We start from the raw sequence: 14,367 nt of genomic DNA, 5'->3' as shown, positions 1-14,367 counted from the left end.
CCTCCGCAAGGCCCTAATCGAGAGCCCTCCAAGCTGCCAGGAGGAGATAGACCGTCAGCCCATGATCTGGAACCCCCAGGTCAGGGATCAGAAAGCGGCACAGATTGGAGAGCGCCCCCACATTGAGTGGGCTGGTTGGAAGGCTGGCCCAGCTTGTACCATCAGGATATGGCGGGAGGTGTACAGGATGGTGGACGAGGAGGTGTTCCAACGAGTATCAGGCTGCCAGAGACGAGTGGAGCTAACAAGAAGGGAGATAGACACAGAAATACCTTAGGAGTGGCTTACTCCCTCGATACGAGAGCCGATAGAGCCTGGGGAGGTATGGGCCGCTAGGTTTTCACCAGCATGTACCTCCCTATAGGTGGCAGCTAGAGTGGGCGGCGCTCCACCTGGGACCTTCTTCACCGTACAGAAGAGGGAGTGTCTGGCTCTTCACAGAGGGCAGTAGGATGAGGGGATAGTTGTCCTTTCATGGAGCAAGATCCAGGTGATTGGCCTTCAAGGGAAGACATGGCAGTTGGACCCTTTTGTCTTTTGGCAAGAGCTCAAGGAGTGGCGCCTTTGGATCTGTGAGGGCATGCCACTTGATGAGCTGGAGTGGGATCCGAGAGAGTGGCTATGGCCGACCACTGCAGTCGCCAAGAAGCCACCGAGGTTCCTAGAGTACACCGCCAAGATTGGCAAACACGTACTGATGCAAGAGGATATGGATTGGGCGTCGTCACGTAGCAGCCACTGGGTGGAGCACAGCATCACGAAACCTTTCTGACGAACCTTCTGGCGCCACCTATGGGATAGCTAGAGGCCGAGGAGGGTATCGTATTTTTTATGGCTAGTGGCACATGGAGGCTTAGCGGTGGGAAGCTAGCTTGCCCAAATACAGAAGGAGGAAGGTTGTAAGCACTGCACACAACAGCCTCTAGAAACCCCAAAGCATTCCCTTTGGTCGTGTGAGGTAGCACAGCTCGTGTGGAGAGAAGCATGTTGTATCCTTCGCCATATAGCACCCAGCCTTCGATGTATCTCATGGGGAGCTTTCTACTAGTAGGCGGTCAGCCAGGGCTATCACCTTCTGTATGAAGCCGGGATACAGGTCACGATATTTGTTATCGAGGCCGGATCGTGCGCAGTAGTTAGTTTAGAGGCTCTACCCACCCGCCAGGTACTGGAGCCCATAGCCGACCGCTCTGAGGTATGGAAGATCATAGGGAGTCTTACTCGTTGGCATATCTGGAAGGCGCACGGTGTCAAGAGGCTTTCGGCGGAGAGAGACTTTCAGTACATGCGACCTTAGCAAAGCTCTGGACCTCCATCATCCACTCCCTCCGCAACCGATGGGATTAGGTGCAGGGCGAGTCCACGGCTCATCAGGAGCTCCAATGTCATTTCATGCGCACTTGGAGCGGCCAAGACCTGTTTTTCGTGATGCAAGCAGGCAGCCCCAGATGGCGATACACCCCCCCCCCCCCCCTCCATGGCTTCTTGCCCCCATCCCCCCTAGACTACCCTGAGAGGCTTGTATACATTATGTATTTGTGACTTTCATCAACTCCAGCTAGTCTGTTGAGCATAAGCACTCCGTTGTAATTAGTTTGTTTGTTTTTTATAAATATAATCAGCCACATTTTACTTGCAAGAACCTCAAGAAGGAATAAAGTCTAGTTGCAATTAGAAAGAATATCGGATACGAAGGCTTCTTATTTTAGAAAATAACAAAAACAACACACATACTAGAAGTCCACAAGTGGGAAATTAAAGTTAAACAACCAGTCATTGTTTTATCCTATAATAATGTATTTTATTAAAAAGGATCACTTTGGTGCATATTGTAATATCTCCTGAAGTCACATAGAAAATTCTGCACAAAAGGATGAAATAGTTTGCACAATACTCGCAATAATACAAATCGATCCCAAAATGAACCCAAATCAAAAAATCTAATGATGTGGATGATCATCAAATCTCATTTCAATCGAAGAAGATGAAGTACATAGAGTTCCTCATCTAGATAGCCATTCAAGAAGGCATTCTTGACATCCATTGCATAGATTGACCAACTCTGGTGATCAGCCAAAGCAAGTAAGAGACAAAAAGACATCAAGTGTGCAATAGAGCAAATGTCTCCTCATGGTCAATATCATGGTGAAACAATAGCACCACAGACAAGAAAACCTCTATGGACAAAATGAATCATGAAGGTCCAAGGGAGGGTATCCAAAGCCTCTGTGAGGACAATAACTTTGACATTGGCTATCAATGGGACCCTTCGAGATTGCATCAAGCAAAAGTCCTCTTTGAGCAATCCTCCTCTCTAGAGGTATATGTTGTCTCGTTAATAGCAGATGTTTACAAGGACAGATGAAGAAATGTTTTGACTTGGAGGATACTTTCACTCCACGTACTACATGTATGTCCTTGCAAGGGGATCTTGTTCTATGGCATTTAATTTCAAGAGAGCAAGTCCCACATGAGCCAATAAGGTGCATGTAACATTGAGCATGTGTAATATATGTGTAGATATCATTGCATTTTCCCTATAGTTTCTGGAGTCAAACAACTCATACTATGGAGTTTGAGCTTGTAAATGTCATATACTCGTCATCTTAAGTTATACTCTTGTATATTCTCCCTCTTTAAATGGATAATGCGATTTTGTTAGGGCTATATCTTTATCAAGAAAATAGGTAGTCCATGTCTAATAGAATCTTAAAACCTAATGTAAAACATAACAAAATATCAACATACGTATTGACCCATTCCTTGACCTTATCTGTGGTGGCCAATTGCTGTATATGATGTGGCTAAAAACAGTGTCAATCTTAGACAAGCATGAAGTGAAGTACACATCGAGGCCAAGAAAGGAGATAGTGATGGTGGTGCCAGCTGCAAGTGATGAGGAATCCTGTCACTTGACCCATCTATTAAAATATGCCACCAAGGACCTAACATCAAGCAAACTAATGGCAAGTACCACCTCCATCTGCTCAAGTGAGCTGAACTGAAGCCTAATGTACTCCTTTCCCAGGCGTACCAGTTGGGTGGCCCTAGTTCAGGTGCCAGTGAGAGCCGCCTAGATGAAGTCCTTAAAAATGTGAATGCTGGGGTGATCTCTAACCAATCTGCAAGCTAGAGATGATGCCTCGAGGACTGTTACCAGAAAACAGTGGCAGCAAAGAAGAATGGGAGCAGCCAGGCAAATGTGACCGGAGCTAAGAAAGGGGAGAGCGAGAATGAGCAACCAAGGAAGTAAGGGTAGTTGGGGGGTGGAATCCGCACAAGTTCTTTTTTCTTATAACGTCAGACCATGACAATGTGATAGTCTAAACCTGGCCTATTGTAAAGGACAATATTATGAAGTTTTAATTTGTAAAGAAATACTAAACTTTCTTATCTTGAGGCCTCCATTCTATACAGTAACCATGAATAGTGGGCTTTTTTTTTAAAGAAAAGCCTGCAGAGGCACATACATTGATTTTACCACATAAAAAATGTGCACCTTCCTGGTAATTTCAAACAAGCAATAGTTAGATTTGTAAGAAGTGTGAAAGAAACCATGCTAACTCAAGGCACACGAGCAGTAAACAATGAGTTGAGTTAAAAGTTTTAATAACTGTCAGTATCATCCAACTAAAAATTGTTTTAGCAGTTCACAAGGGGCATCATAGCAGCCATTACTGTGAATAACAATGCTCACCTCAACTCCTCTGTTTTCAAGTGTTTTCAAAAGGCAGTCCGTTAAAACCTCACCACCAATTGGAGATGACACTATTCCCTGACAAAGTTAGACATCACATAAAAACCCTCTATTACATCACCACACAAGTGACACATTATGCCAACATCTGAGCACCACAACACCACAGCTAGACCATAAGAATCTCTCTTACTGCAGAAAACATGTCATACACAGCCAGAGTTCAACATTGAAAATCTTACCTTCTGAAGAACATAGCCATCATGCACAGCAGCAACAGTGGTTGAACCGCCACCACTGCAAAATCAGAACATTAGATTCCTTGTTATAAGTAAAACCATTACAATCATTATAACCCTTGGAGACAGAAGCTGCAAACCATCCTACAAGCATGACGAATTGCAACACCACTAGATTGGGAAGAGTGTTGATTTTGAACATGTGCAACTTTGTCACTTTGCCAATTCACCTTAATAAACATTCGTAGACAGAATCTGCAACGCTTTACAGGATGAAAAAAAGAGGAAAAAAAAGCAACATGGAAAAGTCTTGATGAATGAAATGTATGATTATTTATTTCCCAGATATAGTGATGGCGTATTATTGCTAACATTCGAGAAATACTTACCTTATACACACAAGCATGCTATATATGAGTCCAAGTTTCACGTCAACCATTATGTCAAATATCAAGAGAAAAAGCTTACCAATCTACAACTAATGATGTCGCTCGGCCTGTTGCAAATGATGTTAACACCTGCCAAGCAAGGCATTGCTTAAATAACGTAGCTATGCTGACAGAAAATGCAAAAATCATGCTTTTAACAAGACAACCTAAAAGTAAACTGGCCCTTTTACAAAAACCTACAGGCTGAAGGTGGAGTGGTCGCGTTAATAAAAAATGTAGAAAGTGAAGTGTCCTCTTATAAGAATCTATAAATGGACACAATAGGCTTTAGGAGATGTTATACCTTAAGGACTACACATGAAGGCATGGTAAATGATGAATAAACTTTGTACACGAGATCCTAATGCTCTCACATGGGATGTACAAAATCACGCAGATCATAAGCAATAACCACTACACAAATGATAGTAGATATAACCATTTATCATCGTTGAGACCTCAAAGGTTGGGGACTTATATTGGGAATTGGTATAAATTATGTATACATGATTCCCTTGTAGCCATTTAGGTGTGAACAGCTGGGTAATTGGTATACATTATGTATACATGATTCCCTTGTAGCCATTTAGGTGTGAACAGCTGTAACACTATCATCCCGGGGTGACCCTAACCATCCTCCCCCCCCAACACCCCAAAAAACACAATGCTCCCCCCCCCCCCCCTCTCTCTTTTTCGTAAAAGGTAATTGTATTAATTACGAAAAAAAGGTACAAGTTTACATGATTACAAGATACACGATGGCTCTAAGCCACCGTGTGTAAACTGTCAGTACAAAACGCAGACAGAGATACACAAGTCATGGCAACGACATAGAGGAAATTGCCCTATGCCAGAGAAGTAAGTCTTCCCAAGGGAGCATGTTAGAGTGCTGAATGAGATCTATCTGCCAAAGCAAGAGGCCTTTAAGCCTGGCAATGTGTCCCGGAACATTAGAGGCCGAATCAAAAAGAAAGGCATTCCGAGTGGTCCAATTGTGCCAGCGTCCCCAGTATCTAAGAAAATGGAACAAGATCTTCATATGCAACTGTGCCGGTGTGGGGTATTTTGGGCATACAAAAACCCAATTGAAAGGGCTCATCGAGAAACCAACCACAGCTCGCCAAACTGCTGCCAAAAGCGACCAGATTTTCTTAGCGAGAGGGCAAGAGATAAATCGATGAAGGGCCGATTCCACACTAGTGGTGCAGAAGAAACGATTGCCGTTAGAGATTCAACGCTTGGAAAGGGCCGAGGCAAGAGGAAGACCACCAATCATTACCCTCCAAAGAAAGACCGTGCATTTGAAAGGTGTCTTGTTCACCCAGCCCTCCATCACAGTTGCCTTCCACCATGACTGAGATTTCCGCAACCCCCATACAGTATTAGCTTTAGTAACCAGCCATTGATGATCTTTAATCAGAAGATGCTACACCTGGTTAGCTGAGGCCTTTTCCAAATTCAACCGACCTGCAAGGACCCAGTCCTGCCAAGGGCGATCCACAGCAAGGGCAAGAAAGGGTTGCCTGCTCTGGAGCACTAACAAAAGTTGTTCCCATAAATCATGGTATCCACGAGGGATTCAGAAAAGCCTCCTGGCAGTATGAAACGATATGAAGACATTACGACTGGCAAGGGTGGCATTTGCAACTGAAGTCAAGTCCAAACGGGCCATGTGGTTAAATTTTGGTCTGAGCTCATGTTTGCCTTCCCATGAAAGTAATCTCGAGGCTGCCAACAATTCCAATTGAAAAGAGTTAGTATGTAAGCGGTCCTCCACTGGATACCAACGCGCCTTCTGGAGAACCAATTGCCAAGAGCCGACCAAATGAACAAGCAAGGATGAGGAAGGACTCGAAAACCGAGAGTCTGCATTAAGAACATGCCACCAGGAGCTTCGAATTTGTGTATTCCCATGCACAGCCCCGCAGTCCTCAAGAAAATAATGGGCTATAACGGCCCACGGGTGATGCTCCATACACATGGCACGAAAAAGAGACCAACGAAGTGCCAACATATGAGTTTCGGCATCCAAAATAGCCCCACCACCCAGGCGTTTGGGGGTACATGTATGCGACCACGAAATCCACAAAATACCTGCATGCAATGAATCCTTCTTCCATAACATGAAACGAATGGGCCGAGTGAGAGCATTCAAAGTAGTAGGAGTCCAAGGCAGCAATGGCAAGAATATGTGAGCATTGGCAACATAATTGCTTGAGCCACTTTGAGGCGAACATGGAAGGGCCAAGCCTGCGACTTCCAATACTGAAACTTAGCTGCCAATTTCTGTGAAATCCACTGTAGTAGTTGTTTTGGCCGAACATCAACACCCAAAGGTTACCCAAGATGCCTAACAATGGAACCACCGGGAACAACCTGTCACTGCCAGCCCAATGACTGTAAATTGGACTCCGTCCAACTGAGAATGGCTGATTTGAAAGTATTGATACGAAGACCAGAAGCATGACCAAAGAGCGTCCAAGCATCTAATGCCTTGCGAATATTGTCCTTGTCCGCACGTAAAATCATAAAGCTGTCATCAACCAAAGATTGACTAATGAAGTGCTGACCAAAACGAAGAGACAATCCAGCCAACTGAGCAGAAGCTGCCATGGAAGATAACATCGAAAGAATCGGATGAGTCGCCAAGGCAAAGAAGAGAGGGCCCCACAGGATCAGCCACTGCCTGAGGAGGAGGCCACCTATGAGGAATGGGACCAGATGGAGAGACCCCTAGTACTTGTGATCTCACGGATGATCCGAAGCAAGCCCTCCGTACCACACGAGATCATCCGCGCAGAGCTGGGGGCACCACCCCTCGTGGCTGAGGCCCTCTTCCAGACCGTGACCTTCTTGCGCCGAATATGGGACCTGCCCTGGCACCGGTACCCCAAACTCGCCCTGAAGTCATCCAAACAGCTAGCAACACAAGGGGACACTAAGTGCTGGTATGCCCGAACAGAGACCTGGCTACGGCTCCATGGCCTGCACATGGACCACCTCCCCCCACTACAATACAGCCTAGACTGCCCACACCTGGAGCTCAGCCGAGAGGAGGTAAATCGCATCACCAGAATAGATATCATCTAGACAGACACCGCCAGGACATGGGTGACCCCCATATTGGAACCAGGAACCAAGAAGGCTTTCTACCGAGAACACTTCCTGCATATCTCCCCGGACGGCTTCATCACCCGCCCAAGCTACATGGACACACACCTGTCTCACGGGGTCAGAAGTGCCATCGGACAAATCCGCACGTTCTCACACCAACTACGGGTCGAAACGAGCAGATACGGGGCCAACCCCCTCCCCCCAGAAGACCGAATCTGTCAGCTCTGCCATCTCGAGCCAGAGACAGAGGAACACTATATCTGTAGATGTCCGGTGTACTACGAAATCCGGGGACACTTCCACTGCCTATTCAACGAAGGATTCGGACCACTTTCCAAGGTGATGGAATTCAAAGACCAGAGATGCCTCGGGCTCTTTCTACTGGAAATACGACGCCATAGAGACCACCTCCTACGAACCACGGAGCAAAGACAAGGAGCCACCAACCAACGCACACTCAACGACTTCTACCAAATACCAGCTACCCTCCCCACCACCGAGGCCCCACCAGCCCAACCGGCCTCCCGGCCCCCAGGGACCACCTTAGAAATAGCCACAGCGAGAGGTAAAGCCCGGCGACCACGCCCCGCCGGCCCCCGTCCCTGTAGAAGACACTGGTCGAAGATACAAGGGATACTACGCCGCCATCGGAGGGCCCTGCCCCGCCGCTTTAGCATCTCCATGCTAGACCGACCCATGCGGGACATCTTAGGATGAACACCCCAGGAGCAGTTCCACACCGCACTGGGAGTACCTCTAGATTGTATCTAGTCCAGATATCATTTTGTACCTAGTCAATTTAGTTCAACATAGCATAAATGTTAGCTTCACTGGGATTTTTGAAATCTCCCAAACATTTGTATGCAACATTTTGGTCTCATAGGCCAACTTGGCCTGTTGTAGACGTTAATATAACTTTCTTTCTTTCTTTCTTTCTTTCTCTCTTTTTTTTTCGTAAAAGAGCTCTCTCTCTCTCTCTCTCTCTCTCTCTCTCTCTCTTTTTTCGTAAAAGGTAATTGTATTAATTACGGAAAAAAGGTACAAGATTACATGATTACATGATTACAAGAGGCACGAGGGCCCTAGGCCAACGTGTGGGAAATCCCCATCCTAATGCACTAAAAAGGTTACACCAATCATGGCAACGACCCAGAGGCAATTCCCATATGCCAGGGATGCAAATCCTCTCGAGGGAGCAAGTCGGAGTGCCGGATGAGATCTAGCTACCAATGCAAGAGCCCTTTAAGCCTGGCAATATGTCTCGGTACATTAGAGGCCGAATCAAAGAGAAAAGCATTGCGCGTGGTCCAAATGTGCCAGCATCCCCAGTATCTGAAAAAGTGAAATAAGATCTTCATATGTAACTGTGGCGGTGTGGGGTACTTTGGGTGCACAAAAACCCAATCGAAAGGAGTTAGTGAGGACCCCACCACTGCGTGCCAGATTTGCGACAAGAGTGACCAGATATTCTTGGCGAGCGGGCAAGAAAGAAAACGATGTCGGGCCAATTCCGCAATAGCGGTACAGAAGAAACAATTGCCATTCGAGATTCGACGCTTGGAAAGGGCCCAGGCAAGAGGAAGACCACCAATCATTACCCGCCAAAGAAAGACCTTGCATTTGAAAGGTGCCTTATTCAGCTAGCCCTCCATCAGCATTGCCTGCCACCATGACAGCGATTTCCGCAGTCCCCAAACAGTATTAGCTTTCACACCCAGCCATTCGTGATCTTGAATGAGAAGATGATACACCTGATTAGTAGAGGCCTTTTCCAGACTCAACCGGCCTACAAGGTCCCAGTCCTGCCAAGGACGATCCACAGCCAAGGCAGGAAAGGGTTGCCTACCCTGAAGCTCCGACAAAAGCTTTCCCCATAAACCACGGTATCCGCGCGGGATCCTGAAAAGTCTCCTAGCAGTCCGAAACGATGGGAGGACATTGCGAGTGGCAAGGGTAGCATCCGCAATCGAAGTCACACCTAATCGGGCCATGCGGTTGAATCTCGGTCTGAGCTGATGTTTGTCTTCCCATGAAAGTAATCTCGATACTGCCAACAATTCCAGCTGAAAGGAGTTAGTCTACAAGCAATCCCCCACTGGATGCCAACGGGCCTTTTGTAGCACCGCTTTCCAAGAGCCGACCAAGTGCAGTAACAAAGAGGAGAGGGACTGGAAAATCGAGAGTCAGCATTAAGGACATGCCACCAGGAGGCCCGAAGTCGTGTGTTACCATGGCGTAGCCCGCTGTCCTCAAGAAAATAACGGGCTATGATGGTCCACGGGTGATGATCCACACACATGGCACGAAAAAGAGACCAACGAAGAGCCAGCATATGAGTTTCTGCATCCAAAATCGCTCCACCACCCATGCGTTTCGGGGTACATGTATGTGACCATGAAATCCACGAAATGCCTGCCTGCAGTGAATCCTTCTTCCATAGCATGAAACGAATGGGATGAGTGAGAGCCTTCAAAGTAGTAGGCGTCCACGGCAGCAATGGCAGGAAATACGTTAGCATTAGTAGCATAATTGTCTGAGCCACTTTGAGGCGGACATGGAATGGCCACACTTGCGACTTCCAATACATAAACTTCGCCGCCAGTTTTTGTGAAATCCACTCCAGTAGGTCCTTTGGCCGTACATCCACCCCCAATGGGTATCCAAGATGCTTGACAATGGAGCCACGCGAAGCCACCTGGCCCTGCCAGCCTAATGACTGTAAAGCAGGCTCCGTGCAACTGAGAATGGCTGACTTAAAGGCATTGATGCGAAGACCAGAGGCCTGACCAAAGAGCGTCCAGAAATCTAATGCCTTTCGAATGTTGTCCCTGTCCACCCGCAAAATCATAAAGGTGTCATCAGCCAAAGATTGGCTAATGAAGTGATGCCCCAAAGGAAGAGACAATCCTGCCAGCTGAGCAGAAGCCGCCATTGATGATAGCATTGAAAGGACCAGGTGAGTCGCCAGGGCAAAGAAGAGAGGACTCAAAGGGCAACCCTATCTGACCAAGCGTGCAAGGACAAATGGCTCTGCAACCCCCCCATTGAGCATAACTCTTGAAGAAACCGCAGCACTAATGGTGTAGATCAATCGGGACATCCGAGTACCAAAGCCCATAGCAGACATGAGATCAGCAATGAAAGACCAGTCCACATAGTCAAACGCCTTTTCCAAGTCCAATTGAATCAATACCACTTCCTGACTAGAGTGCCGCGCATAGTCAATAGCCATTTGCACATTTAAGATATTATGCAGAATGTTGCGGCCCTTAATGAAACCATATTGGAGAGGATGCACAATAGCTAGAAGGTGCTTGTGAAGCCGATTCGCCAGCACTTTGGAGAAGATTTTATACATCGAGCCCATCAAAGAAATTGGTCTCCAGTGTTGCAGCATGGATGGCGAAGGGACCTTTGGAATCAGTTTGATAAGGCCTTCTTTCCATGAGGAAGGCATAACCCTTGTTTCCCAGACCTGCTGAAACATGACCGCCAATGGCTTCACCAACTGCGTGGCCGAGTTCTCAAAGAATTCATTAGTGAGACCATCCCAACCAGGACTTTTATCCTTAGGCAGGTGCAACAAAACATCCATAACCTCCTCCTCGCAAATATCCGCCTCCAAAGTAGCTTGCATATCAAGTGAAACCTGCTGGCGGACTAGATGATAGAAGACCGAGCAGGCATGCGTAACCTGGCTAGAAGGCGAGGGAGAAGAACCAAGAAGTTCCATAAAATAATTTCTGCACATATTGACAATGGTCTGCCGATCAGTGACCATGCGACCTTCCGAATCCTGGAGTCTAGTCATATTTTCGCGAGCCGGAGAAGCATGCAACGCGCGAAAGAACTTATGAGACTGGCAGGCGCTATCTTGCAATGTGTCAGTCAAGTTATGCAGCTTGGCCTCCTGATAAGATTTCAACTGAAACACTTGAATAAGATGGGCCAAACGCCTCGCCAGTGACAGCAGAAAATCATCATCTGGAGAATCCACGAGCAAGGAACGGACCAAAGCCAGTAAGTCCTCTGCTGCATGTCGACATCGCCGACAAAGAGAGGCATGATGAATCCCATACTGCCGAGCAACCCGCTGCACATTAGAGAGCAGCCGTGCAAATGAAGCCAAGCTCTCAGAGGCGAAGTCCAATAAGAACCTCTCAATCAATTGCTGCATATAGCCCTGAAAAATTGGATGCTTCAAATAAGAGGAGTTGAAACGTAAAGGGAGCCTATCCAGCAACTGCATAAAAGGTGCAATAGGTTGTGCCCGCATCTCAAGCTGGAGGGGGAAAATGGTCCGACAACGCATATTGCTGCAAGACCTTCATTTCCAGCATCTCGGGAAGAAAATCATTCCCCTGCATGATATACATTCGGTCCAACCGCGACCAAGTAGTTGCATATTGGGCGGAATGAAAAGTAAACCCTGAAAAAGAAGGGTGAAGCCACAACCAAAGATCTTGCTTAAGTACGCGCAAAGCAAAGGAATTCCACACCCGGCTTTCCGGCGTATCCATTACCAAATGCCCTGAAGTGGACTGAGAAGAGTCAACACACATATTGAAATCTCCCATCAAAAACCCCCTTCGGCCAAGTGACATGGAGCCCTGCAAAGTCGACCAAAGATCCCGTCGGGATGCGGGATCATTCGGAGCATAGAGGCCCAGCAACCATAAAATCTCTCCTTCAAATAAGACTTCGATTACCAAAAAGCAGCCCTGCACATCATTTTTAACAAGAACAGGCTGGTATTTCTCATGGACAATCATCAGCACGCCCGAATAGTGTGTGGCATGTGTCCCTGCATAAAACAGACGGAATCCATGACAATCCACAACTTTTCCTGCTTCACCGTGACTTTTCTGCTCAACTGCACACAATACATCCCACTGGTTCTCATGCAAGACAGTCCACATGGTATGTTGCTTATGGCGTGAGCAAATGCCTCGCACATTCCACGTGGCTATCTTCATATATCTTCAAAAAAAGGAAGTCAGGAACGAGGCGCCTGTTGCCTCGATTTCACCTTTTCCGCGAGAGCATCCAGGACACCCTCATCCAGAAAATCAGCCAATACTGCAAACGAATTCTGGCGACCTGCTTTAGAGGTAGAAGGAAAATCCACTGCCTTGGGAGTGGGGCCGGGATAACGCCGATCCCAGGGTGTAATCACATTACCTTTTGTAACAAACGCCAGCTTAGCAGGTGGGCCCTTGGGACTGTCTGTATAGACTTTCCTTGTACACTGATTACGGGGGGCAGACGGGGACATAGTACGCGCAGCCTGCTGTGAAGTGAACATTTCTTTCCTGCGCATATACGTGCGCACGGAATCCTGTGAAGCATTAGGCCCAGGATCCACCAGGCCTGCATCCAACTTTTTACCTTTTTTTTGACGTGCCTCAATCCAATCGGTGCTACGGGAATCCAAACCCAGGACCTGTTGTTTGCCTTTATCCACGACATTAGGTGGCTGAAGGGCCTCCTGTGTCGGGGCATCAAGCACCATGTCATCCTTAGGTAGCACAACCTGCGCATCCTCGAAAGACGGTTGCCTTTTAGGGCATTCGGCCATAAAATGCCCCAATTTACCACATGAAAAGCATTGTCCTGCAAAGTTGCCCTATTTCAAGCGAAAATGCAAAGGATGCATGCCAGAACAATTGAGGCGAAGCCACGCAGGCCTTTTTCTAGCCGTGTCCCATAACATGCATAAACGGTTTCGATTCATAGCCCTGAGACTTGGGGGAACCAGCACTGTTCCCACAACTGCCATCGCATCCTTCAACAATGGCCAATAGACCGCCGGACAATTTTCCACTTCCACCCACACCGGGCATTCTCGTTGAAGCAGACGCTGGAAGTCGCCCATAGGGCGCCATGGTACAACATGGACCAAGCGGCGATCAAAGAATAATGGCAACTTGGACAGTAGCTCAGCCCGATGTGTTTCTGATTCCAACAGCACCTCATAAAAGCCGCGAGGTCCAAGGAAGATCTCCTCAACACACTCCCCTTGCAATAAATGGTGCATCCACTGGTGAATATGGGAAAGCACTGGGATCCTGCCAGTGAAGAAAAGTATAACGGCACGGTCATAAAACACCGAGAAGGACCGCAAGACTGATTTCGGGTCCACCGTGGCTTCCAGCACATCATCAATTCCCGCGTCAGAAAAAGTTTCATTATTATGCTGGACATAATCGCCAAGCAGAGTATTGGCAAAGTCCAGCAAATGCTCCGAGTCAATCTCCTACGAATCCACAAGATCAGAGGCAACCTGCGCATAGGAACGTTCCTCAGGACCCATTGGCTCGTCAGAAGTATGCTTGGAGCGTTTGCCCGCAGGCGGCAGTTCAGAACCCGGAGGCATCTCCTCCGTGCACAGCACCATATCCTCCGGCTCCTCTGTATCGGAATCAGGGCCAAGGGCTGCCACCGTCCGGTCTAGAAAATCCATATCCAGGCCAGCCATGCTACTGTCTTCTCTCTGAAGAAGTCGTCAGGCGGCAGTCGTCAGATGGGTCTCCAGCCGGCGCGCAGGTCTAGGCGATCCTCTCTCTCTCGCTCTTGTCTTCTTTAGCTCTGCACGCGGATGTAAAGCAGGGGACCACAGGCGAGCAGGCGTGAACTCGTTCAGGCGTCTCTCTCTCTCTCTCTCTCTCTCTCTCTCTCTCTCTCTCTCTCTCTCTCTCTCTCTCTCTCTCTCTCTCTCTCTCTCTCTCTCTCTCTCTCTCTCTCTCTCTCTCTCTCTCTCTCTCTCACACACACACACAAGTGTATATTAATGTATAGAAATATTTACATCCAACCTTCAAGCCAACCAAAGAGAATGGTAACAACTCCTGTCATTTCACAAAAGCCCAATCTGACCATTGTGATAAGG

At 47.5% G+C, this 14,367-nt stretch overlaps 1 protein-coding gene across 3 annotated transcripts in view; it reads right to left on the bottom strand.

Moving 5' to 3' along the window:
- Positions 1 to 14,367, bottom strand: part of LOC148038305 (actin-related protein 4-like) — a 207,900-nt gene that overhangs the window by 109,509 nt on the left and 84,024 nt on the right. For all 3 annotated transcript variants that reach the window (XR_015689336.1, XM_087670412.1, XM_087670416.1), the window contains 3 exons: positions 4,405 to 4,454; positions 3,940 to 3,994; positions 3,698 to 3,775 (listed from right to left, as the gene is read on the bottom strand). Coding sequence is in view for 2 of the 3 variants with exons in the window: in XM_087670412.1 (XP_087526538.1) it covers positions 3,698 to 3,775; positions 3,940 to 3,994; positions 4,405 to 4,454 (183 nt within the window). In the remaining variant the exon portion in view is untranslated. The remainder of the gene's footprint in view (positions 1 to 3,697; positions 3,776 to 3,939; positions 3,995 to 4,404; positions 4,455 to 14,367) is intronic.

The sequence above is a fragment of the Lygodium microphyllum genome, chromosome 3 (genome assembly GCF_053477565.2).
Source record: "Lygodium microphyllum isolate KBCC chromosome 3, Lygodium_microphyllum_v1.1.10, whole genome shotgun sequence".
Lineage (NCBI taxonomy): Eukaryota > Viridiplantae > Streptophyta > Polypodiopsida > Schizaeales > Lygodiaceae > Lygodium > Lygodium microphyllum.
This window is presented reverse-complemented; position numbering and strand designations above follow the sequence as displayed.